The following is a 26278-nucleotide window of genomic DNA, read 5'->3' as shown; positions in this document are numbered from 1 at the left end:
CGAGTGGCTCCAGTAGCCCAAGGAATACCTTCTGAAGAAGGTGGCTGGAGTTAGGCTTTAGAATCAGAGAAATGCAAATCAAAACCACAAGGACATACCATCTCATGTCAGAGTGGCTATTATGAAAAAGGAAAAGGATAACAGATGCTGCTGAAGCTACAGAGAAAAGGGAATGCTTATACACTGTTGGTGAGAATGTAAATTAGTTCAGCCACTGTGGAAAGCAGTTTGGACATTTGTTGAAGAAATTAAAATAGAGCTAACACTTGACCCACCACTCCTGTTACTGGGTATATACCCAAGGGAAAAGAAATCAGTTTGCCAAAGAGACGCATGCACTCGTATTTTCATTGTAGTATTACTAATAATAGCAAAGACATGGAAACAACTTAGATGCCCGCCAGTGATGAGGATTCAATAAAGAAAATGTGGTACACCGACACTGTAGAATACTATGCAGTCATAAAAAGGAATGAAATCATGTCCTAGTCAGCAATATGGATGCAGCTAGGGGTCATTATCCTGAGTGAATTACTGCAAGAACAGACAACCAAATACTGCACATTCTCACTTATAAGTGGGACTTAAGCACTGGGTACTGATGAACAGAAAGATGGAAAAAATAGATGCTGGGGAGTGCTGGAGGTGAAGGGCTGAAACACTGCACATTGGGTACGATGTTCACTACCTTGGGATCACTCATATCCCAAACCTCATCATCACATGAGATCCATATAAGAATCCTGAATGTGTACTCCCAGAATCTGTGAAGAAGGGACACACAGAATCAATGAAGAGGATCTGAATATACCTAGTCAGGACACGGAATCATCTGGAGACAGATCTAATTCTAGAATTCATCAATCTGAGTAAAATTCGGGACAGGAAGTAGGTAAGTTCCTGAAGAGAGAGGGTACAGGAGGTCAAAATAATCCTTGGGAATTTCTGACCTTCAAAAGGAAGAAAGGCCTTTAAAGAAGCCTGATTATTGAAAAAACCATCAAGAAAAATAAGAGTAGCTGACCATGGAAATATCCTGGGGCGTAATCTTGATTGGGTTTTACTTGTTTGTTTTGCAATGTAATATTTCACACACTGCTGTTTTCATACAGCCAATAGTGAGGTGACAGCAGAGAGTTCCGGTGAGTGGCATAGATGCATCTCCTGGGAGAGTCCAGTCATCAGCCCAAGTGGGACCTTTCAGCTCTGCCTCCTTTCCACAGAGCCCCTCAAACCCAAGCCGAAAGGACCCTCACTGCTGTGATGGACTCAGACCAGTTCGAATGGCTGCAGCCTGCAGGCTCATAGTTTTCTTGACCAAGTGCACAGTGTTTGCAATCTGGCAATCCAGACAGCAGTAAGACGATAAAGAACAAGCTTTCTGAAGGGGCAAAGGAAATTGTCTCAGGGGCAGGAAAGAGCCTGGGGTGATATTTACATAGACAGAGGTTGAATCAGACAGTGCTAAGACCTTCTGGGTTTGCTACCAAATAGGAAATGAAGCTGTATGCATTATGGTGACTCAGAAGCTAATCTTACTACCTACTTGGTGGTGGGGTGGGGGGATGAGGGGGAGAGAGAGAGACTACCCCTTCTGAGTTACCTGGAAGGGAGCGGGGACCACAAAGCTGGGACTAGTGTGAGTTATCTGGTGGGTGTTCTTTCTCTCAGCACAGGAAAAAGCCTTCTGGTGTTTTGAGAGGATATGCCTCCACAATTCTTTTATTTTCAGGTCTACTACCCACCTTTGTTCAAGGGCACAGTTAGTCAGGTCTGTTACCACTGTTATTGTTAGACAATTAATTATTACTGAAATAATACATGCTTAGTGGGAAAACATAAAATTCCAAACATGACAAAAATAATGCATATTCTCATAATCAAATATTGGAGATAGTTCACATGCATAAAATATGAATCTATAATTACATTGTGCTTTGTATGTTAACACATTTAAAAAGTCATTTTACGGCTACAGAATATTGCTTTGTACACATGTCACAAGGTATTCGACCTCTTGACTATGGTTTGATGTATTTTCTAGCATCCTGTTTTTAGACTCAGAACAATGCATGCCTCTTTGGTGTGCTCTAGGTCTCAGGTGTTCTGCAGCATGGTGGGGATCTACCCGCACTTGGATATTCTAGGCGCAGCCGTTGATTGTATTTGGGAGAAATGCTCCACAGGTGGACAGAATGAGAGGACAGTGTAAGAGGAAGAGCTATATCCAGACAGAATCTCCAACCAGGTTAATGATTCAAAACTATCCTCTGGTTTGATAAAACGATTTTAAAGCTAAGTGTGTAGGTCTAATATGATAATTGCTAGTTGAAGCCCCTCTGAAATCTTAGAATCCTAGGAAATGTCTCCAGCAACACCACATACGCTATGCCACCTCACCCCATTTCCAGATTAGGATAAGAAAGAAATGTAAAATATGTTCCATGGCCTGAAAGAAAATATGATAAAGCTAGAAATATAAGATAATGTAGGCTCTCTCTCTCTCTCTCTCTCTCTCTCTCTCTATATATATATATATATATATATATATATATAAAATACACATATATACATATAAATATATATGTACATATATACATACATATAAATATATATACACGTATATATGTACATATATACACACACACATATATAGTCCTGCCATTTCCTCTAGCGCAAGAATAGTTGTTCTTCTGATATTCTTAAGTTCTTTACGTCTACTGCCTTTAAATCCTAATTTCCTCAGATTCCCTCTACTATGTCTACACTTTGAGGTAAAATGGCTCCATATTAGTGAACTTGTATTTACTTAATAAAATCTCTTTATTCCTTTCTCCTACCTGTTCATTTTCTTTTCTTTCATCATGAACTCCAGCCGTACTTTTTTTCCCACTCTTAATTTTTGTAACTCGTGGCAGTCTCTGTTACCTTCTAAAGTTGTGGTTCCCATGATCAGCCATCCCACACCTTTTCCATGAAGATCTTAGCATTCTTCCTTCCTTCAATACTTCATATATTCATTTACTTCAATTCTGAGACTGCTGTGTGTTGCCAAAGAATGTCCCAGGTTTAGGATATTATGTTCTCTCTAAATTCATGCCTTCTCAGCTTCAATGTTGCACTGACAGGTGCCCAGTAATCCTTTTATTCACGTCTTATGGATTTCCTATGACATCATCCATGCAGCTGCTATTCTCAGACTTCTCCATGCTCACTTGATCAGTCTGTGCGCGTTGCTTACTCTGAATTATTGCCCTTCATTATTTGCTAACAGAACCTCACTTTTATTAAAGTAGCACAATGCTCAGCCTGGAAGTAAAAATTATCATTGGTCTAAACCAGTCATGCTAACCTTTTATTTATTTATTTTTAAAAATAGGTTTACTTTAAGTTCTGGGATACATGTATGGAATGAGCAGGTTTGTTACACAGGTATATATGTACCATGGGGGTTGCTGCACCTATCCTCTGAGCTATCTTCTAAGTTCCTTATCTTCACCCCCAGCCCCTCAACAGGCCCTGTTGTGTGTTGTTCCTCTCCCTGTGTTCATGTGTTCTCATTGTTCTACTCCCACTTATGAGTGAGAACATGTGGTGTTTGGTTTTCTGTTCCAGTAATGGATTGCCGAGTCAAATGGTATTTCTGTTTTATTTTATTTTATTTTTATTGAGATGGAGTTTCACTCTTGTTACCCAGGCTGGAGTGCAATGGCATGATCTTGGCTCACTGCAAACTCCACCTCCTGGGTTCAGGCAATTCTCCTGCCTCAGCCTCCTGAGTGGCCCAGCTAATTTTTTGTATTTTTAGTAGAGATGGGGTTTCACCATGTTGACCAGGATGGTCTCAATCTCTTGACCTCATGATCCACCTGCCTCGGCCTCCCACAGTGCTGGGATTACAGGCGTGAGCCACCATGCCTGGCCTGGTATTTCTGGCTTTAGATCCTTGAGGAATTGCCATACTACCTTTGCCATACTGTATGGTTGGACCTTATATAAAAATTACCTCAAGATGGATTAAAGGCCTAAATGTAAAACCCCAAACCATAAAATCCCTAGAGGAAAACCTAGGCAATACAATTTGGGACACAGGCATGGGCAAAGACTTCATGATGAAAATATCAAAAGCAATGGCCACAAAAGCCACAATTGACATATGGGATCTCATTAAACTAAAGAGTGTCTGCACAGCAAAAGAAACTAGCATCAGAGTGAATAGGAAATGCTGCAGAATGGGAGAAAGTTTTTGCAATCTACCCATCTGACAAAGGTCTAATATCCAGAATTTACAAGGAACTTAAATTTACTAGAAAAAAAAAACATCAAAAAGTGGGCAAACACTATTCAAAAGAAGACAGTTATGCAGCCAACATACACATGGGGAAAAAAGCTCAACATCACTGATCATTAGAGAAATACAAAGCAAAACCACAGTGAGATACCATCTCACACCAGTCAGAATGGTGATTATTAACATGTCAAGAAACAGCAGATGCCGGAAACGCTGTTCAGAAATACGAATGCTTTTACAGTGTTGGTGGGAATATAAATTGGTTTCCACTGTGGAAGTGAATCCCATTTTCTTAGTAAGTGGCTGATCTTGGATTAACCCCTGACTAGTTTTGGCTGCTGAGATTAAGATGATATTTGCTGGTAGCTTCTGAAAGAAGAGTGTCTGTATTTGTGTGTTGGTAGTGTGTGTGTAAAATATAATATATATGTTTATTACATAACACATAAATATATGCAATGTATTTTATATATAACATAATAACATGTTTATTTTTTCCCTTCTTTCTTGTCTTTTTGGTGATGTCCTGTAAAATAGTGACGTTTGACTCTTCCACCACCATCTCGCCACTTTCAGGGAAAGGCGAAGGGAATTGCACAGATGACAATCCTGTACCTTGATATTTACCCTTACCCCATCCTGCAACTGCTTGCTTTTAAGCTTCTTAGAGCTAATGAGATAACTAAGCTAAATGAGATAACTAATTGCCTTTTATTTATTTTTAGCTGGGAGTTATGCTGTTTGTGGGGAAAAATTACCCTGATGAATCCATGTCTTAAGCCCCAGTCCTTATCACTGCCTTCTGATCTCAGCAGTTGATATCATTTCCTACTTGACTGACAAGCCCTAAACTATCCACACAGCTGGGTGGATAGTGGCACATCTGGGTGTGCCACAGATGGCACAGCTGGGTCATCTCCCATTCTATTCTTTCTTTCTCCTATTTAATAGAAGGGAGTGCTTTTTCTTAGCAAAATTAACTGGTTTATCTGTTAGAGTCCATCAGCTTGTTCCTGATCTAAGACATGGTTCTACCAATTCCTTTATTTCACCTGAGACTTTCATCTTTTTGTTTTGTCTCCTCCTCTTCCCACTAGTGTGGGTGGGATTTCCATCTTAGGGTTATGGGGAAGACCAGACAGACCCATGACACTCAGCACTGTGCATATGAGATCAACTGTGTATTAGTCACATACATTCACAGCCCAGGGAAAGAGGATATCACGTGCCACCCATGGCCATGTAGTGATTACACTGAGGGATATTATAAACAACCAGAGGCTGTGGGAGGTTAGTGGGGCTTTGTAGCATCAAAGGGGTGAGGTACCCTCTGGTTCCTGTAGGAGCAATGTGATTGGCTTGATATTTCTGTGGACTGGCAAGATACCGAAGCCTGCTACTTAGGGATAAGTAGGAAGTATCCCAGGTCCCTGTGATATGGAGGGTCGTTTGGGGAATCTTGTCCAGAAAACAAATATGAACATGTGGACTTTAAATTCTAGGCAGATATGGTTATAAACTTACCATATACTATTCATATATTTTAAAACTTGTTCTTTTTCAACTCGATGAATACTTTTCTGTTCTTTGAAGCAGAGCTGCAATTGCTTTTGCACCGATCTAATATATATTGACAGTATGTGATTTGTGACTGTAATGTCTTTACCCAAAGGCCACATGTTAGATGTTTAATTTGGGATGAGATGCTGCTGTTATATTTTTTTGCTGAATATTCTTACGGTTGCATATTTGCACATACACATGATATTTTTTCTTTTGGATAAATTCTAGGAAACAAATTGTGTCAAAGAGTTTAGAAAAAGCATTAACCATCTGCTTTCAATTGTCAAACAAAAAGTTCTGATTTATGCTCTTTAACATATTACAGAGTTCACATTTCCATGTATTTTTGATAACATCTATTCTATTTTAATTAACTCCAATGGGATAAGTTAAAATTGTCCCTCTTGTTTAAAAAGCCTTGTTTTCCCACACGTTTACTGGTTATTTATGTTTATTTTTTCATAAACTAAGTATAACCATTTTCTATTTTCCTATGTAAAGTTCATACAATTTTAGGATGAGCATGTAATTCTTTTCTAATAGAAATAATTTTCAAAATGACCCTGTAACCTATTTAGCGATAAAATATTGCTGGATGTGCTATTTTTAATTAAAATTACCTAGTTTTTAGTAAGAGGCCCTTTACCTCTAAATATCCAGGGCTTCTTTATCTTAAGGCAATTTTCTTCCTTCCTTTATTATGCCTTCTCAGTTCACTGTTTTGAAATTCCTCTTACAATGATGTTGGACCTCCCCATTCTGTTACCTGTATTTCTGGTTGTTTCTTAACACAAATTTATTGTCTTATTCTGATTTTTCTAGGTGACTTCTTAAAATTGTACTCTACTTAAAAAAATTCAGCAGTTCACTGCCTCTACTGCATTTCTCTGTTTAGTAATCACGTCCTTATTTTCTATTGTGACTTTCCTCCTCCTCTTCTAATACCATAGCTGCAATACTCTCTCAGCTTTATTTGAAAGTTCAAGATTTTCTAAAGTCCTCTTCTGATTCTTTCAGCAGCTATGTTTCATAAGATACACTTTTACCTATATTGATGCTTCTGTTCACTGCTGTGGTACTAACAGATTATGTTTTTCTATTTTATTTTGTAATTTCAATACCTTTGATCCAAAATATTTTCCTATTTTAGACAGTCAAAATGGGTGCTTTTAGAAATATATCTTTTGGGTCTCTATTTTAGTTAATAAAACTCTGCAGGAGGTGAAAAAATTAGGTTTGTTAAGATGTTACTATGCCAGATCATATATCTGGGACTTTGGGTGAAAATAATAGGCAGTATTCTGTACAGTAAAATTTGCTTCTGTGCTAAAAACTTTCTTTTACATAGTTATGATGGCTTGAGTATAACTTAGCCAGTGATTGTAAGGGTTATTGCTGAGTTTAAAATGAGGAAACTGAAGCCAGTATAAGAAAATTAAATGCCAATTTATTCAGCTCCCGGGCGAGGTTCTATGATCCAGGGAAAGGGGGCCAGAGAAGTCACGTTGACTTCCCAGGGCATGAGGGTTTTATGGCTATGAGGAAGGAGCAACAGCTGGGTGATGATTGGCTCCAGGGGAGCAGGATTGGGATGGGGTGGGCTGCCATTGATTGGCAGGTTGTTGGGCAGGTTTTCCAGGGCAAGAGCTGGAGCGTTCCAGGGGAGCCATGTGGCAGAGCTAGGTGCTGAGTGCAGAGCCTCGTGCCGGGTGCAGAGTCAGGTGCTGAGTGCAGAGGTGGGTGTGTCTGGTCTCCCGGCGAGGCAACTGGCCTTACAGTGACACCCTCTCCAAATTACTTCGTTAGTAGCCAATTGGAATATCAACAATATTTCACTTAGGTTATTGTATACTTAGCAACACAAAAATGAGTGACTTCAAAAGAAGACTCTCCAGCTCTCCAAGAAGCTAGTAGGATAGATATTAGGCCTTTACTAATTGTCCCAAGAGACATCTGCACTCCTAGTGTTTTATTTTTTAAGCTAGAAGATAGTATTGTAGTTCTGCTAGGTAATAAGTGCTATTTTCTTCAAACGCAGACTTTTGTATTGTGATAAACAGCAATTCACAGTAATTTCATCAATCATTTCTCACCTGTGGGTATATTGCATATAGCCTTCTTCCACACTTTTCACACATGAAACTATTCCCTGGATAGTGTCAATACACATTTTTCCCATTATTATATCCCTTAGGGTATTTTTTTTCAAATAACATTTTTTTTAAATAGAGGTAAGAGATAGGTCTCTTCCTATCTTATGAAATAAGTAGTTGACACTCTTTCCCCTAATTTCTTATCAATGACTCATTGTTTAATTCTTTAAATCTACTTCCTTGTTAGTTTAATTACTTCCTATCTAATAACAAGAATATTAGTTCTTTTCACTCTCTGCGTCAGTCAGAACAGGCTAGCGTACGCTGTAGTAAGAAACAGTCACACAATCTATGGTTTTAAAGAACTAAGAGATGTTTCTCAGTCATGCAACATGTCCTTTGTGGGTTGGCAGAAGAATCGAGTTCACATTACATGGCACCCTGTGCTTAGTCTCATGCTAATGAAGCAGCTGTTATCAAAACGTTTAGTCACCTAGCAGTGGAAACCAGAGGAGACAAGGGGAAGTTCTCACTGGCTATCAAAGCTTTCAATGGAAAATAACACAAGTCACTTCCAATCACATTTCATCAGCCTGAACAAGTCAGGGAAACAGTCTTTAATGCACCACAAAAAAGAGAGAGGGGGCTGGAATATTTATGGACAGTTCTAATAACTACCACATTTCCTATCATTTTTAACCTTTAACACTATTGCCAACCCAAACTTCTAAAAATGTCCTCTTTGTTTTCCACAACACAAAATACCAGTGGCCTCTTTTCCCCTAGCTCTGATTGTTTATCATAGTTTTCTCCAACTTCTTTTCTTTTTGCAATGACCTAAGTGTAGTTGATCCCTAAATTTCTATCTTTGTTCATTTTCCATTTTATCACTTTTCTCTGTCCTTGAGTGACCCTATTTGTGTCTGATTGTTACAAACACTCATCTATCTACTAATTCTTGAGTTATACATTTACCATACATTTGTTTTTAGTTTTACATGTGCTATGAGACATAAGGATGAATGAAATAAAATCTCTATAGGAATTTCACCAGTTACTTACAAAGGCAAAAATAAAACATGAAGTTCATTTTACTGAAACTGTTAGAATAAATGTGTGGTATGTGTGATAGAAAAGTTTGTAATTCCAGTGAATAGCCTTACGAATCTGAAATATGGAAATATTCAAGATTATTTTCATAAACTTAAGCTCAAAATATGAAAAATAATGACAAAGTCTCAAAACTTAAATGAAATTTTTTATTTCATTACTTTTGGGTAAAATTTGTTTCTTGAATGTTCTGCAGAGGAAAACTATCACAAAGAGGAAGTACTAAGGGGGCGGCCATAATTATTTAATACTGCTTGTAAGATTTACCTGGATGTGAAAATATTTCTAATCAGAAAATATGAAACTACAGATATCAAGATTTCGTTTTTTAAAAAAATATCTAACTTAATTAGTATAAGAACAAGGTCTGACTCCTTAGAGGTCAAACACTACCTCTATTCATCTCTGTGTTAAATAGAACACTACACACAGTATCTCAAAAATATTTATGGAATAAAATTTACCCACTATCTTCACAGAATTCACTTTTTTCATGCTACTTCTCATGTACAAGTTGAAAAGAAATTCCCTCTGGACTATTAAGAGGATTAATGACCATAATCAGTAAAGGCTCCTCGAAGAGACCTAGGTTAGTGATTTAGAGCTGCCGCTATTTATGAGCAAGACACTTACCTTGCTGTGGTTTGGTTTTCTAGCATTAAACTTCATGAGGAATCGATGATTTCAAGCAGGAATTGAATGCTGAAAGGATGAGTTTAGTAACATGTGATTTATTGTATCTTTAGATTCATGTGCGTTTGAGTTACTCAGTCTAACATCCTTAAACCCCTAACCTCCAAAGCCAAATCCTATATATATTATTTTGAGAGTGAGAAATGATGTACAGTTGTTACAGTCAGTATGTAGAGGTCAATCCACCCTATTCCTAGAAAAGTAGACATCTGAGTAAGTATGCAAATAAACAAGGTAAAAACAAATATTTTCCCTTAAAACGTGTATTAGGATTCTCTAGAGCAGCAGAACTAATAGGAGATATGTATATATATATATATATACACACACACACACACATACATACACATACATACATACGTACACACACATATATATACACATACATACATACACATATATATATCTTGTATGAGTTAATCATATGGGTTAATAGTACTTGATAAACTCCCATAAACATATAAACTCCCATATACATTGGAGTTTCTTAAGTAGTATTAACTCCCAACATCACAAGGTTCCACATTAGTCCATCTGCAAGCCTAGGAGCAAGGGAGTAGTCTGAGTCCCAAAGCTGAAGAACTAGAAGCCTAATGTTTGAGGCAGGAAGCATCCAGCATGGATGAAAGATGTAGGCTGGGAGGCTAGGCCAGTCTAGCCTTTCCATGTTTATCTGCCTGCTTTGTATCTGCTGGCAGCTGATTAGATGGTGCCCACCCAGATTAAAGGTGGGTCTGCCTCCCCCAGCCCACTGACTCAAATGTTCATCTTCTTTGGCAGCACTCTCACAGACACACCCAGAATCAATACTTTGCATCCTTCACTCCAATCAAGTTGACACTCAGTATTGACCATCACAAAACCCATATCAATCACTGGCATTTCCTAAATTCAACATAATGTGGAGGAGGGAAAGAGGTAAGTAAGAGAGAATGAACCATGTTTGGACTTCTTTCTATTTCAGGACATGCAGAGTCTCTGAAATGTATATTTTCATAAAGTCAAGATCAGCTAACTGTAAACATACCATCCCTTTACATTTTTGGACAAACCCTTTATATGACAGGTATTCGTTAAGATCATATGCATTATTAAGGAGGCCATATTCAAGCACCATCTGCACTTTAAAGAAAAAAATTTCACTTAATATACATTAAGTGAAAACAGATGATCCTTGAGGGTATAAACCTGTAAAGTCACAATCAGTCTCAAACATACCTGTAAATAAATGCCCACATACTAATTTTGAGGTTAAAAACACATGTTTCGTACTTGGAAAAAACTCCAGACCTTGCATTTGTAGCAGAGACATGAAATAACTCTGGAGTAAAAAGGCGTCTTAGTTGTATGTTACACGTCAGTCTTTGCAAATGTTCTCACTGGAAGCATTCACTATAATATTCTTTGTTGATGAAGCCAAAGACCTAATTGTTTATTAATCAAATGCTCTATCATAATGTTGCTCTACTAATTCATGTTGGCGTGTGTGTGTGTGTGTGTGTGTGTGTGTGTGTGTGTGTATTTATTTATTTATTTTGAGACAGAGTTTCACTCTTGTCACCCAGACTGGAGTGCAGTGGTGCAATCTCGGCTCACTGCAACCTCCACCTCCCTGGTTCAAGGAATTCTCCTGCCTCGGCCTCCTGGGTAGCTGAGATTACAGGTGCGTGCCACCATGCCCAGCTAACTGTTGTATTTTTAGTAAACATGGGGTTTCACCATAATAGCCAGGCTGGTCTTAAACTCCTGACCTGGGGGTGATCCACCCGTGTCGACCTTCCAAAGTACTGGGAGGCATTTATTTAATACACTAAACTCTGGAATAATATTTTCTTTTGTAGGACAAAAATTTATCTTTTTAGAGATAAGTTCAATTTGTTCTTTACTTTTGTGGTCATTTTGGATGAAGAAAAGATGAATGTCTTACATTACAAATTTGAGTAGAATTCCTTAGGGAATGAAAGTCAAATGTAGCTTTTTTTTCAAGCTATGTCGTTTTCATAATGTGCTTTGCACAATAATACATTCCACTCGACAGCTTATAATTAAATAATTTTTAAATTTGGGTTTTAGTTCCCTCCTTGGCTCTGAGAACAGTGTGATTTCTTTCCCTTGCAGAATGTGTCTTTCCATTCAATCTGTTTGAGTTTGGGACGCTGACTTCTCAGCTTATTGTTTCTAAGGAAATGTGCAGGAAACGTCACATATCAGCTTGTGAGTTAAAATAATGAATGGACGTTTGAAATGAGTAAGAATGAGTCTTACCCTCTGTCCCACCTAGGCCACGTGTTTGCCTTGTGCCTCATTTCCCACAACTGGACGCTCCCAGCTGAATAATCATATCCCAACATGCTGAGCTAATTGAAGAAAGGTGCTATATAAACACAAGTTACCATTATTATGGTCATTTTCCCAGACCTTGGGCTTCCCCACCCACTTCCTCTAAATTTACAATGAAATAAAAAAACGTAGCCTCCCAGTGGATGCAGATTTAAGAGCAAGGCCTTTGGCGCCCTCTAGTGGTCTCTTCTATGTAGCAATCACTTGAGTGGTGGAGGCTTAGTTGAAGACAAATTCCCTTCAACAAGCCAGTTTAGAGAGGAAAAGATATGTGGTAGAAGTACATAGTCCTTTACGTAAATATTTTTTAAACAAAGTGATTTCCATGTATATAAATGTCAGGCAGTCTTTATTTAAAAATAACATCAGCATCTCTTCTGAATGGGAAAGGTACAAGAAATACTTTTGTTGATAACCTCGTCACTCAACAAGTTGCTGCTTTGGCAGATTTTTCTATCCTAAAACTAAGCTACGTTATGGATACTCGAGAGTATGTGGGAGTACTTAGCAGCCAGGACCGCTAGTAATCAGCCAGTACTTTATAAATGCTTCTTGAGTCTCTGTCTTGTCTCAAATCCGCCACTGTCTAGTTGGGTGAGGTCAGATAAACTACTTGTCCTAGCTGATCTATTTCTTCATCCCTAAAAAGAAAGCACTGAAACAAATTGGTTTTTAAAATTATTAATTGGTTTAATTAGCTGAGCCCCTTATTATGGATGAAACATTCCACAGAATGCAAAAATACAATGAAGGATGGTGGAACCATTCCAGCTTAGGCTGTGTCAAGGAAGCTGAGCTCGGCCTTCTTAGGTCATTTCCCCCAAAGTCTCTTTCGAACCCTGATACAACCCTAGAGCTCCATGGGACAGAGTTCAAAATCATTTTTACTAGTCATCTCTATTGTTTATTTAAGCTCTAATTTTAAAAAATGCCTTAACATACTTATTAGTTTGCTAATAGGTATTTTAGTGTTTACCTTTTCTATTGGTAAGTATTTTTTCCATTTCAGTCGTTAGTGTGTACACAGAGGAAAACTGAGGTTAAACAAAATGCATTCCCAAGCCTCCTGTGTATTCTCCTCTTGTTTTTAACACTATGAGTCTCTACAAATACTTCTATTTAATCGCACATACTTTTGAGTATCAGATAGTCAACTTGATGCTGGATTTTAGCAGGATAAAGAAGCTGATTGAAGTATAATCCAGTGAACAGAATTTTGAAGGCTATAAGGTACTATCACATTATATAACTGGATAATACCAAATGTGTATTATGAATGTGCCATTTATGTGACACAGCAGTCTAAATTTTATTGCCGTTCAGAGAAAAGGGAGAGCAGTATGTTGTGCAGGAATCAAAAGACAAAGTGAGATGAGTTTAGTGTGTAAGAACGAGTGACTTTGGATACATAAAAGGATTAGAGGCTGATTTAAAAAGCCTTGATCAAAGTTCGGGCAGGACTGAATGAGCAGAGCCTACCTCTGTGAGGCCACTGGTACGCAGGGGAACCCCAGGCTTTAAAATCAAGGGTTCTATTGCTTGACCTTGGCTCTAATTTCTGTCAACGGGAGAATGTCCATGAGATGACAACAGTATGTGACACTAAATATCATTAATCTACTTTCCTCCCTTAAAGGGTGATACAAAGAAGAAAAATTACCTACTGTTCTCACATATGTGTACTTTTTCTTTTACTTTTTTTAAAAAATTGTACTTTAGGTTCTGGAGTACATGTGCAGATCTTGCGGGATTGTTGCACAGGTACACACATGCCATGGTGGTTTGCTGTCTCCATCCCCTACATCAGGCATTTCTCCCAATATTATCCCTCCCTAACATACCCACTCCCGACAGACCCCAGTGTGTGACGTTCCCCTCCCTGTACCCATGTGTTCCCATTGTTCAACGTCACCTATGAGTGAAAACAGGCAATGTTTGATTTTCTGTTCTTGTGTCAGTTTGCTGACAATGATGATTTCCAGATTGATCCATGTCCCTACAAAGGACATGAACTCATCCTTTTTTATGGCTGCATAGTATTCCATGGTGTTTATGTGCTTCAATTTCCTTGTCCAGTTTATCATCAATGGGCACTTGGGTTGGTTACAGATCTTTGCTATTGTAAAAAGTGCTGCTAAGAACATATGTGTGCATATGTCTTTATAATAGAATGATTTATAATCCTTTGGGTAATACCCACTAATGGGATTGCTGGGTCAAATGGAATTTCTATTTCTAGGTCCCTGAGGAATGGCCACACTGTCTTCCACAATGGATGAACTAGTTTACACTCCCACCAACAGTATAAAAGTGTTCCTTTTTCTCCACACCTTCTCCAGCATCTGTTGGCTCCAGATTTTTTAATGATCATCATACTAACGGGCTTGAAATGGTATCTTGATGTGGTTTGGATTTGCATTTCTCTAATGACCAGTGATGATGAGCATTTTTTCATGTTTGTTGGCTACATAAATGTCTTCTTTTGAAAAGTGTCTATTCCTATCTTTCACCCACCTTTGATTGGCTTTGTTTTTTTCTTGTAAATCTACTTTAGTTCTTTGTAGATTCTGGATATTAGCCCTTTGTCAGATGGGTAGATTGCAAAAATGTTTTCCCATTCTGTTGGTTGCTGGTTCACTCTGATGATTATTTCTTTTGCTGTGCAGAAGCTCTTAAGTTTAATTAAATCCTATTTGTCTATTTCGGCTTTTGTTGCCAATGCTTTTGGTGTTTTAGTCATGAAGTCCTTGCCTATGCCTATGTCCTGAATGGTTTTGTCTAGGTTTTCTTCTAGGGTTTTTACGGTGTTAGGCCTTATGTGTAAGTCTTTAATCCATCTGGAGTTAATTTTAGTGTAAGGTGTCAGGAAGGTGTCTAGTTTCTGCTTTTGGCACATGGCTAGCCAGTTTTCCCGACACCATTTATTAAACAGGGAATCCTTTCCCCATTGCTTGTTTTTGTCAGACTTGTCAAAGATCAGATGATTGTGATGTGTGGCATTACTTCTGAGGCCTCCGTTCTGTTCTATTGGTCTATATCTCTGTTTTGGTACCAGCACCATGCTGTTTTGATTGCTGTAGCCTTGTAGTATAGTTTGAAGTCAGGTAGCATGATGCCTCCAGCTTTGTTCTTTTTGCTTAGGATTGTCTTGGTTATGCAGGCTCTCTTTTGGTTCAATATGAAGTTTAAAGTGTTTTTTCCAGTTCTGTGAAGACGGTCAATGGTAGCTTGATGGGGATAGCATTGAATCTATAAATTAGTTTGGGCAGTATGGCGATTTTCATGATATTGATTCTTCCTAACCATGAGCATGGAATGTTTTCCATCTGTTAGTGTCCTCTCTTATTTCCTGGAGCAGTGGTTGGTAGTTCTCCTTGAAGAGGTCCTTTATGTCCTTTGTTAGTTGTATTCATAGGTATTTTACCCTTTTGGTAGCAACTGTGAATGGGAGTTTGCTCATGATTTGGCTGTTTGTCTGTTATTGGTATATAGGAATGCTTGTGATTTCTGCACAGTGATTTTGTATCCTGAGACTTTGCTGAAGTTGCTTATCAGCCTAAGGAGATTTTGCACTGAGACAACAGGGTCTTCTAACTATACAATCATGTTGTCTGCAGATAAAGACAGTTTGACTTTCTCTTTTCCTAATTGAATATGCTTTATTTCTTTTTCTTGCCTGATTGATTGCTCTGGCTAAAATTTCCCATACTAAGTTAAATAGGAATGATGAGAGAGGGCATCCTTGTCTAGTGCCAGTTTTCAAAGGGAATGCTTCCAGTTTTTGCCCATTGAGTATGTTATTGCCTGCGGGTTTGTCATAAATAACATTTATTATTTTGAAATATGTTCCATTGATACTTAGTTTATTGAGGGTTTTTAGCATAAAGGACCGTTGAATTTTGTCAAAGGCCTTTTCTGCCTCTGTTGAGATGATCATATGGTTTTTGTCTTTGATTCTATGTGTGATGGATTACATTTATAGATTTGCATATGTTGAAACAGCCTTGCATCCCCAAGATTAAGCCTACTTGATTGTGATGGATAAAACTTTTGATGTGCTATTGCATTTGGTTTGCCACTATTTTATTGAAAATTTTTGCATCAATGTTCATCATGGATATTGGCCTGAAGTTTTCTTTTTCAGTTGTGTCTCTGCCAGGTGTTCGTATCAGGATGATATTGGTCTCATAAAATGAGTTAGGGAGGATTCCCTCTTTTTCTGTTGTTTGGAATAGTTTCAGAAGCAACACTACCAGCTCCTAAGTACCTCTGGTACAATTAGAGTGTGATCCTCTTTGGACCTGGACTTTTTTTGGTTGGTAGACTATTAATTGCTGCCTCGACTTTAGACTTTGTTATGGGTCAATTCAGGGATTCAGCTTCTTCCTGGTTTAGTCTTGGGAGGATTTAAGTGTCCAGGAATGTATCCATTTCTTCCAGGTTTACTTGTTTATGTGCATAGAATTGTTTGTAATAATCTCTAATGGTAGTTTGTATGTCTGTGGAATCGGTGGTGATATCCCCTTTATAATTTTTTAATTGTATCTATTTGATTCTTTTTTCTTTTTTTATTAGTCTGGCTAGTGGTCTATTTTGCTGATCTTTTCAAAAAACCAGCTCCTGAATTTGATTTTTTTGAAGAGTTTGTGTGTGTGTGACTCTATCTCCTTCAGTTCTTGTTTGATCTTAGTTATTTCTTGTCTTTGGCTAGCTGTTGAATTTTTTTTTAATCTTGCTCCTCTAGCTCTTTTAATTTTGATAATAGGGTGTGAAGCATTCCTTGCTTCTCATGTGGGCGTTTATTGCTATAAATTTTCCTCTAGACACTGCTTTAAATGTGTCCAGGAGATTCTGGTATGTTGTGTCTTCATTCTCATTGAGTTTGAAGAACATCTTTATTTCTGCCTTCATTTCATTGTTTATTCAGTCATCATTCAGGAGCAAGTTGTTCAGTTTCCATGTAGTTGTGCAGTTTTGGGTGAGTTTTGTTTTGTTTTGTTTTGTTTTTTTGAGATGGAGTTTTGCTCTTGTTACCCAGGCTGGAGTGCAATGGCACAATCTTGGCTCACTGCAACCTCTGTCTCCTGGGTTCAGGCAACTCTCCTGCCTCAGCCTCCTGAGTAGCTGGGATTACAGGCACGCACCACCATGCCCAGCTAATTTTTTGTATTAGTAGAGACGGGCTTTCACCATGTTGATCAGGATGGTCTCGATCTCTTGACCTCGTGATCCACCCGCCTAGGCCTCCCAAAGTGCTGGGATTACAGGCGTGAGCCACCATGCCCAGCCCCTGGGTGAGTTTCTTAATCCTGAGTTCTAAATTGATTGCCCTGTGGTCTGAGAGACTGTTATTTCCATTCTTTTGCATTTGCTAAGGAGTGATTTACTTCCAATTATTTTGTCAGTCTTAGAGTAAGTGTGATGTGGTGCTGAGAAGAATATATATTCTGTGGGTTTGGGGTGGAGAGTTCTGTGGATGTCTGTTAGGTTCACTTGGTCCAGATCTGCGTTCAATCCTGGATAGCCTTGTTGAATTTTCTGTCTCATTGATCTAATATTGACAGTGGAGTGTTAAAGTCTCCCACTATGCTGTGTAGGAATCTAAGTCTCTTTTAGGTCATTGAGAACTTGCTTGTATCTGGGTGCATATATATTTAGGATAGTTAGCCCTTCTTGTTGCATGGATTTTTTTACCATTATATAATGCCCTCCTTTGCCTCTTGTGATCTTTGTTGGTTTAAAGTCTGTTTTATCAGAGACTAGGATTGCAACCTGTGCTTTTTTTTCTTCTTCCATTTCTTTATTTTGAGTCTATGTGTGTCTTTGCACATGAGACGAGTCTTGACTTTTTATCCAGCTTCCCAGTCTGTGTCTTTTGATTTGGGCATTTAGGCCATTTACATTGAACGTTAATATTGTTATGTGTGAATCTGATCCTGCCATTTTGTTACTGTCTGGGTTTTTCCTGTTAGTTGATGCAGTTTCTTTATTCTGTCATTGGGCTTTACCATTTGGTCCATTTTTGCAGTGGCTGGTACTGGTTTTTCCTTTCCATGTTTAGTGTTTCCTTCAGAAGCTCTTGTAAGGCAGATCTGATGGTGACAAAATCTCTCAGCAATTGCTTGTCCATAACAGATTTTATTTCTCCTTTGCTTATGAAGCTTAGTTTGGCTGGATACGAAAATCTGGGTTGAAAGTTCTTTTCTTTAAGGAGGCTGAATGTTGGCCCCCACTCTCTTCTGGCCTGTAGGGTTTCTGTTGGGAGATCTGCTGTGAGTCTGATGGGCTTCCCTTTGTGGGTAACCAGACCTTTCTCTCTGGCTGCCCCTAGCATTTTTTCCTTCATTTCAACCCTGGTGAATCTGATAATTATGTGCCTTGGGGTTGCTTTTCTTGAGGATTATCTTTGTGGTGGTCTCTGTATTTCCTGTATTTGAATGTTGGCCTGCCTTGCTAGGTTGGGGAAATTCTCCTGGATAATATCCTGAAGAATGTTTTCCAGCTTGGATTCATTCTCCCAGTCACATTTAGGTACACCAATCAAGCGTAGATTAGGTCTTTTCACATAATCCCACATTTCTTGGAGGCTTTGTTCATTTCTTTTCACTCTTTTTTTCTAATCTTCCCTTCTCACTTTATTTCACTGACTTGCTCTTCAGTCTCTGATATCCTTTCTTCTGCTTGATAGATTCAGCTATTGAAACTTGTGTCTGTTTTGTGAAGTTCTCGTGCTGTGTTTTTTGGTTCCATCAAGTTATTTATGTTCTTCTCTAAGCTGACTATTCTAGTTAGCACTTCATCTAACCTTTTTTCAAGGTTTTTAGTGTCTTTGCATTAGGTTAGAACATGTTTCTTTAGCTCAGAAAAGTTTGTTATTACACACCTTCTGAAGCCTGCTTCTGTCAATTCATCAAATTTTTTTCTCCATCCTGTTTTGTTTCCTTGATGGTGAGGAGCTGTGATCCCTTGGAGGGGGAAAGGTGTTCTGGTCTTTGAGGGTTTCATCCTTTTTGGCCTGGTTTCTTCCCGTCTTCATGGATTTATCTATTTTGATCTTTGAAGGTGATTTCGGATAGGGTCTCTGAGTGGACATTCTTTCTGTTGATGTTGAATCTATTTGTTTTTCTCTTATAGTTTTCCTTCTAACAGTCAGGTTCCTCTGCTGTAGGACTGATAGAGGTCCACTCCAGATCTTGCTTGCCTGGGAATCACCTGTAAGGGTAGTAGAACAGCAAGGATTGCTACCTGATCTTTCCTCTGGTAGCTTCATCCCAGAAGGGTAGCCACTAGGTATCAGCCAGAGCTCTCCTGTATGAGGCATCTTTTTGGTTTTACAGGGAACTGCTTGAGGAAGCAGTCTGTGCCTTGAAGATACACTGCTGGGCTATCATGGACTCAGTCCAGTTGCTACGTAAGCTTCCTCTGGCTTTTGTTTACACAGGTAGGTTTAGACCTGTCTCAGCAATCGTAGACACCCTTCCCCGCCACCGAGCTCGAACATCCTGGGTTGAGGTTGAACTGATGTACTGGCTGTGAAACTCTCAAGCAGGAGGCTTGGTTTGCTGGTCTTTGTGGGGGTGGGACCCAAACAGCTGCATCACCTGTTTCCCTGCTTTCAGCTCCCCCTCATTCTGGGGAGTGGGTAGCCCCGTCCCACAGGTGCTCTCCGTGCTAGTCAAAACGTCCACCCAAATCTGTGCCAACAACTTGCCGTGCTGCCTGAAGCTGCTGCTCAGATGCATGCTGGTAACTCGTGGCACCTCAGCCAGTGGGGATCTCCTGGTCCGTGGGTTGTGTAGAGGCCACGGGAGAAGTGCAGTGTCTCAACCGGAGTGCCAGGAAGGCAGGGGGGAGGTCTCTGATCCTCTAGTCAGTTGCACTTCCTGGGTGAGGCATTGCCTGACCCTGGCTTAGTTTGCCCTCCTTGGGCTTCACCTACTGTCCAGCCAGTTCCATTGAGATGAACCTGGCACCTCCATTGGAAATGCGGAGATCACTTGCTTTCTGTGTCTCTTTTGCTGGGAACTGTGCTCCAGAGCTGTTCCTATTTAGCCATCTTGACAAAATCTCCTATATGTACTTTTTATCATGTAAAACATAAGAATATTAAAACATATTTACAATATAAGTTCACAAAGTATATTTAGAAAGGTCTCTTAAGTTTCAACCTTTAAGCAGATAATTCATTTTTTAAATTTATTTTTATACACAGATGTATTTAACACATAGATATAAATAAATTTAAATTTATTTTTAATACAATGATGTTAAGAATTGGTTTAGCCCTTTAAACTTGAGTGTATATGGGCATCTGAAAAGTTTCTCACTGTCAGGTAAGCATGCCCCAGGAACACTACTGGCTAGGTCAGAGCTGCCGTAAACAGAGAGCACAAGTCATTAGTTATCACCTATCCAAGGAGTAGACTATGTCATAATATTGGAAATGTAGCTTTCCAAATATAAGAGATCGAACATGGCTAAAATGAAAGGTCTTTTTTTCTTATGTCACTATTAAAATGCCATCTTCAGCAAACACAAGGCAGATGGAGGTAAGAGGTAACATGAAAGTGAGCAAATCCCTATAAAATAATGACAGCTCCTAGTTGTTCTTCACCAAAATCCACCCCACCCCTTATGCATTACAATTACAAAATTGAGGTAAAGGGTGTTTCTCCTCATAAGTAAATTGCTCCTGCGACTCTTTTTCATTTCACACCCAGGCTCATATGTTTTCTGGCTCTGGAAGGGAGTGAAGGAGGGCAGGAAACGTGGTTTTACCTTCTCTGTTTTCTGCCATATCAGCTTTAGGAAGTGTGGGTTCAAGTCGGGTCCTGAAATCTCCCTGAATCAAATTGGTTCATCCCTGGAGAACGAGACTTTCTGTTAATAAAATATATAGTGCAAACTAAGAACACTGATAGGAAACAACATATTTCATCACAGTGAACTCAAGGGAAAGAAAAGCAGAATAATCCGGAGGATGCTGGAAAAGTATCTGAATATGAAAAGTCAGCATCTCTTCACAATTGAAAAATATTTTAGTGCACTTGAAATTAGAAATTTACATTCAAATAAGTAGGTAATTTATTTTCTAGGGGAAAGGACATATAACTATTGGAAAGAAGGACAGATAATTATTATTATGCAGATGGTGTACCTAACAGGAAAATAAAACCATTACTTTGACAACCATTATAATACTTATATGTGAAAATTCATACATGTTCTTTATAACAGCAATAACAGCTTCTGTTGTGAATGGAAAAATAATCCATTCATAATGGAATATACTCCATTCACAATATTAATAAAAATGCCATAAATAAACCATAACAAGAAATGTATTATACAAAACATTAGAAGCTATAATAGAAGTGATATCATAGGGTTATGGTCTATTGTCTTTCTGAAACATGCAAAGTTTATTTCTTGGCCATCCCAGTCTGATGCTACAAGTTGTAAAAGATTATTTTAACACAATTTTAAATCACTGTTACTAACTTTTGGTCCATGCCTTGAGCAGAGAATTTTGGCAAAGTTTGGACTTCTAGATTGTATACCACTGTCAAAAGCAAGTGGCGAATGTCAAATCCCTTGATGTTTCAAGCCTCATATCCTCTTCCACTCACCACCTACCTAGGCTTCCAAAGTTTCTGTTTAATAGGCTTTTCAGTATAGGTGACCATAGAGAGCCTATGTATGTCATCAGCTGCCAGCGTTCTAGCCCTTGATTGCATAAAGGCTTTTTTTTATTGCTGTCAGCACCAACAAGGCCAGGTCATAAATCTTGAATTTCACCAACTTTGCTGGAAAGATTCTTGGCTGCAATTATTTTCCAGTACTAATTTTTGTATTAGTTTAATCATAAGCACAAAAGTCCAATTTATAGCATCCAGTATCACAAAATACATTATTGTAAGCAAAAGAATGGTGAGTTTTTAAAGACAGAAATTATTAAAGAATAGTGGTAATGTACAGAATCTTTTGAGGTGCCAGGAAAATAAGCTTGGAGATTACACAGACAGGGAGAATGTCTTAAATCAGAAGAGGACACATTCTCCTGCCACTGCTGGGATTTAGGTGGCACGTGTGACTGACACTAGACATTTATGTCACTGGAATTAGCTACCTCCTGTCCTACTACCTGTCAACCCAGCATTAACCTTCAATTACAAGCTGGGGGAGGGTGTGTCTGATTGGCATAGCATAAAACATGTGGCGACCCTGGAGCTATGGTGGGTGGGACAGTACATATCTTGCATTCCTACGTCTTTTGGGGAGGTAATCATTGCCTCTTCAAGAGAGGGTGTTTGTAAGTACACTAAAGGTTTCTATTCTTGGGCTGCAAAAAACAATGACAAATACTGGTAAGGAGGGGACATCCTCTCTCATGTATTTCCTTTCAGAAATCACTTTCTATCTTATTTGTTTCCTGGAGAATTGTAGCACTAAAAAATGTTGAAATTATTAAGTAGAGTTCAGATTTTGGTTACCATAGACCTGTATCAATGAGATAATTTGAAAAAGTCACATTTTGTAATGCTCAATAATTCAGGAATATGGTGTGAGTCACATACTCATTTATATTTTATGACCAAATTTATACTTGTTATTGCCCAGTATATTGAAAAGCTATTGATTTGTAACATTGTTTTATTGGAATTTAATATACATATAGAAAAGTATATATAGCATGTGGATATAGCTGAATGGATTTTCCTAAGCTGAACACATCCTTATAATCAGCCTCCAAATCAAGAAATACAATGTTACCAAAACTTGACACCCAAGACACACAATGTCATTAGCTTGAGATCCATCCCATGTTGCTTACATGTATTAATTCATTTCTTTTATAGGTGAGTAGTATTTTTTATTGTCTGTACAGATAATATATTTATTCAATAATCTGTTGAAGGGTATTTGAATTGTTTCCAAAGAAAGCTGCTGTGAACTTTATGTACAAGCCTTTATAAGAATGTCTCCTGTAATTTATCCAGGACAGACAGTCTGCTGTCAGGCTTCTAGCTGAGCTGGTAACTAGATTCCCAGCTCCAGCCTCAGCGCTCAGGGTGGATCATGGAAAGTGTGTTGATCGTATCATCTTCAAATAATGCTAATTTCATTTCCATTTCAATGTTTATAGCACATAGTTCTTTTTTTCCTTGAATTTCTAGAGATTATGGAAAATGTTCAATAATATTTTGAACTTATTACCTAACTTATTACCAAATTTAATGTCTTCAAAGTTTTAATTTCCAAAAGAAAAAATTATGCTAAGGAAATATCCTTCCAAACCTAGTTTTCTGATTTTTAGAACAGAAATGTGGTACATTAAGGTGAGTAAATGGCAATGGTCAATTCTATTATGAAATGGTTTTCTCCTTGGATCTGATCACCTAATAAATTTATATTAACACCACTGACATTTTAAAGTAGTTTTTATTATTTTGTGCTTTTTGGGGTTTAATTTCGAGTTTTAGAAAACAAATTAATTTTTGTGTTTGCTTCCTAAATTTCTTTCTTCTTCATGTTATTAGAGAGTTTGACTTATTTACCATTACTTTTACAAGTGGCTTTTTTCCCTATGTTACAGTTTTATGCCCTACATATGTTTTACTATGTTACCTGTTGGTCTTTTTCCTATGGATCATTTTCTGTATTTTATTTCTTCTTCACCCTTGTATAAAAGTAAACAGCATTTTAAAAATTCTCTAATAGAGTACCTAAACACTTTAAAGCATATACTTAAATTTTTTTCTAATTGTACACTTTGACATAAAAGAAGATTATGCAGGTCACATGTTACAGATGAAAATAAATCAGGATATATTTATTTGATAGTTCAATAAGTGTACATAAAATTATAATTAAATATATATATGATATTCCATTTAGACTTTTTTCATGTCTTTCCTTAGCCTTATGTATTTGTCTTTTAAGAAGTTATTTCCGGCCAGGCATGGTGGCTTACACCTGTAATCCCAGCACTTGGAGAAGCCGAGGTGGGCAGATCATCTGAGGTTGGAAGTTCAAGACAAGCCTTACCAACATGGAGAAACCCTGGTCTACTAAAAATACAAAATGAGGCAAGTGTGCTAGCTCAGGCAGGAGAATGGCTTGAACCTGGGAGGCGGAGGTTGTAGTCAGCCGAGATTGCGCCATTGCACTCCAGCCTGGGCAGCAAGAGCAAAACTCCATCTCAAAAAAAAAGGAAGTTATTTCAGATGTTTTACTATGTTATTGTTCTTCCCCAAACATTAACCAATGTTTATTTTTATGTTTGTTTACTTTTTTCTTTCCATCTGTCTTTTAATTTTTTGGTTAGTATCAAAGAATTTACTGTAATTTTGGCTGAATTTCAAATATAGGATTAGTTGTTCTTAATGTCATAAATTAATTTATAGCCTACAGTTTCACATTTGATCAACAAATATTGGTATAGTACAGAAAATGTGTTTGATTAGTTTCAGTCTATGAACAAAATGTTTTAAAGTATTGACTGTACTAAGCTTACTTTATTTATTTTCAAGATGGAGTCTCACTCTGCCTCCCAGGCTAGAGTGCAATGATGCAATCTCGGCTCATTGCAACCTCCACCTCCTGGGTTCAAGCGATTCTCCTGCCTCAACCTCCCAACTAGCTGGGACTACAGGCATGTGCCACCATGCCTGGCAATTTTTTTCTGTATTTTTAGTAGAGACATGGTTTCACTGTGTTAGCCAGTGACCTGGTGATCCGGCAGCCTCAGCCTCCCAAAGTGCTGGGATTACAGCTGTGAGCCAGGCCACTAAGCTTACTTTAATGAAATCGATGACTTCCTCTGTGTTTTTCAGCACAGCCACGACGTTAGCAGTACTTCCTTGGATGCCAGTGCTTCAGTAAGTCTAAACCCACCTTCTTATTGATAGCTTCTAAAACTTTGATAATGTTTCTATGTCATCTGCTATGTTTTACTATAATGTTACTTAAGGTACAACTTCCAGTTTAGCATATGTTGGTTATAAACATACTTTTCCAATTCAAACAGCAATTAATAATATAGTATGTGAGATTAAATAAAATTCTATCTCCATAAAATTGTCTTAGCACATGTTGCTGACATCAGTTACCATATGTCCTTAAATATGAGACTCCAATGACTCTATAATACACCACTTTATGTATTTGTGAGAAAAGCAAGGCTTTTAATTAAGCTGTAATGCAATGCTGTCTTTTCTCATAGAATTTTTATTTTACAGCTATTGAAATAGCTCTTTTATATTTACGTAGACAAATATTATCACAATCATTTTATCTTGTCATTTTTATACCTCCTGTGATGTAAAGCCTAAAATTAATGTTCAATAATACATGTGTCTTGATATTTGGAGAAAACTGGGAGGGCTTTTAATGACATAACTGCAAGTTTTCCTCCCTACTCTGCTCCTGGAGAGAATGGCCTCAATTCAAAGAACCTTGCTTATCAAAGGGACCAGTTCCTGCTTAACCTGGGTTACCTCTCAGTCCACAGAGTTACTCATACAAGTCCATCGCATCCTTTTATAGGGACCAGGGAGGATCCTGTTTCTAAGAATCTTTGGTTGTATACTTCATTCCTGAATGCAACCTCTGTGTGGTACAGTGCCCTCCTCTCCCAGGTTAAGTATATGTGACTAATAAACAGATATGGTTAGACCCTATGTCCCCACCCAAATCTCATGTGGAACTGTAATTCCCAGTTTGGGGGAGGAGCCGGGAGAAATGTGATTGGATCATGATGGTAGATTTCCCCCTTGCTGTTCTTGTGTTAGTGAGTTCTCATGAGATCAGGTTGTTTAAAAGGGTGTAACACTTCCCCCTCTCTCTACTGCTCCATCATGGTAAGACGGGGTTTTGCCATGTTGACCAGGATGGTATCAATTTCTTAACCTCATGATCCACCTGCCTTGGCCTCCCAAACTGCTGGGACTACAGACATAAGCCACCCCACCCGGTCAAAAGGTATACTTTTTAGTGATTATTTGATTTATTTATTTGCCAGAGATAGGGTCTTGCTGTGTTGCCCAGGCAGGTCTAAAACTTCTGGCTTTAAGTGATCCTCTAGCCTCAGCCTTCCGAAACACTGGGATTATAGGCATAAGCCCCCATATGCAACTTCAGTGATTAAAGATTCTGAAGCTGTCTTGATCCACTGCATCTTTTTGTC

At 38.3% G+C, this 26278-nt stretch overlaps 1 protein-coding gene and 1 long non-coding RNA gene across 4 annotated transcripts in view; one reads left to right on the top strand and one right to left on the bottom strand.

The window, feature by feature from the left end:
* Window positions 1–26278, bottom strand: part of LOC103787459 (uncharacterized) — a 426173-nt gene that overhangs the window by 86355 nt on the left and 313540 nt on the right. The window contains exon 8 of one of the 2 annotated variants that reach the window (XR_013525505.1): window positions 20869–20953. The exons of the other annotated variant lie outside the window; for it this stretch is intronic. This is a non-coding gene — a long non-coding RNA (uncharacterized LOC103787459). The remainder of the gene's footprint in view (window positions 1–20868; window positions 20954–26278) is intronic. 2 annotated transcript variants of the gene reach the window in all.
* Window positions 1–26278, top strand: part of LOC144578932 (uncharacterized) — a 324136-nt gene that overhangs the window by 274899 nt on the left and 22959 nt on the right. For both annotated transcript variants that reach the window (XR_013525502.1, XM_078347219.1), the window contains one exon: window positions 24927–24971. Coding sequence is in view for 1 of the 2 variants with exons in the window: in XM_078347219.1 (XP_078203345.1) it covers window positions 24927–24971 (45 nt within the window). In the remaining variant the exon portion in view is untranslated. The remainder of the gene's footprint in view (window positions 1–24926; window positions 24972–26278) is intronic.

The sequence above is a fragment of the Callithrix jacchus genome, chromosome 13 (assembly GCF_049354715.1).
Source record: "Callithrix jacchus isolate 240 chromosome 13, calJac240_pri, whole genome shotgun sequence".
NCBI lineage: Eukaryota > Metazoa > Chordata > Mammalia > Primates > Cebidae > Callithrix > Callithrix jacchus.
Note: the sequence above shows the minus strand (reverse complement) of the source record. Positions and strands in the feature narration are given on the sequence as shown.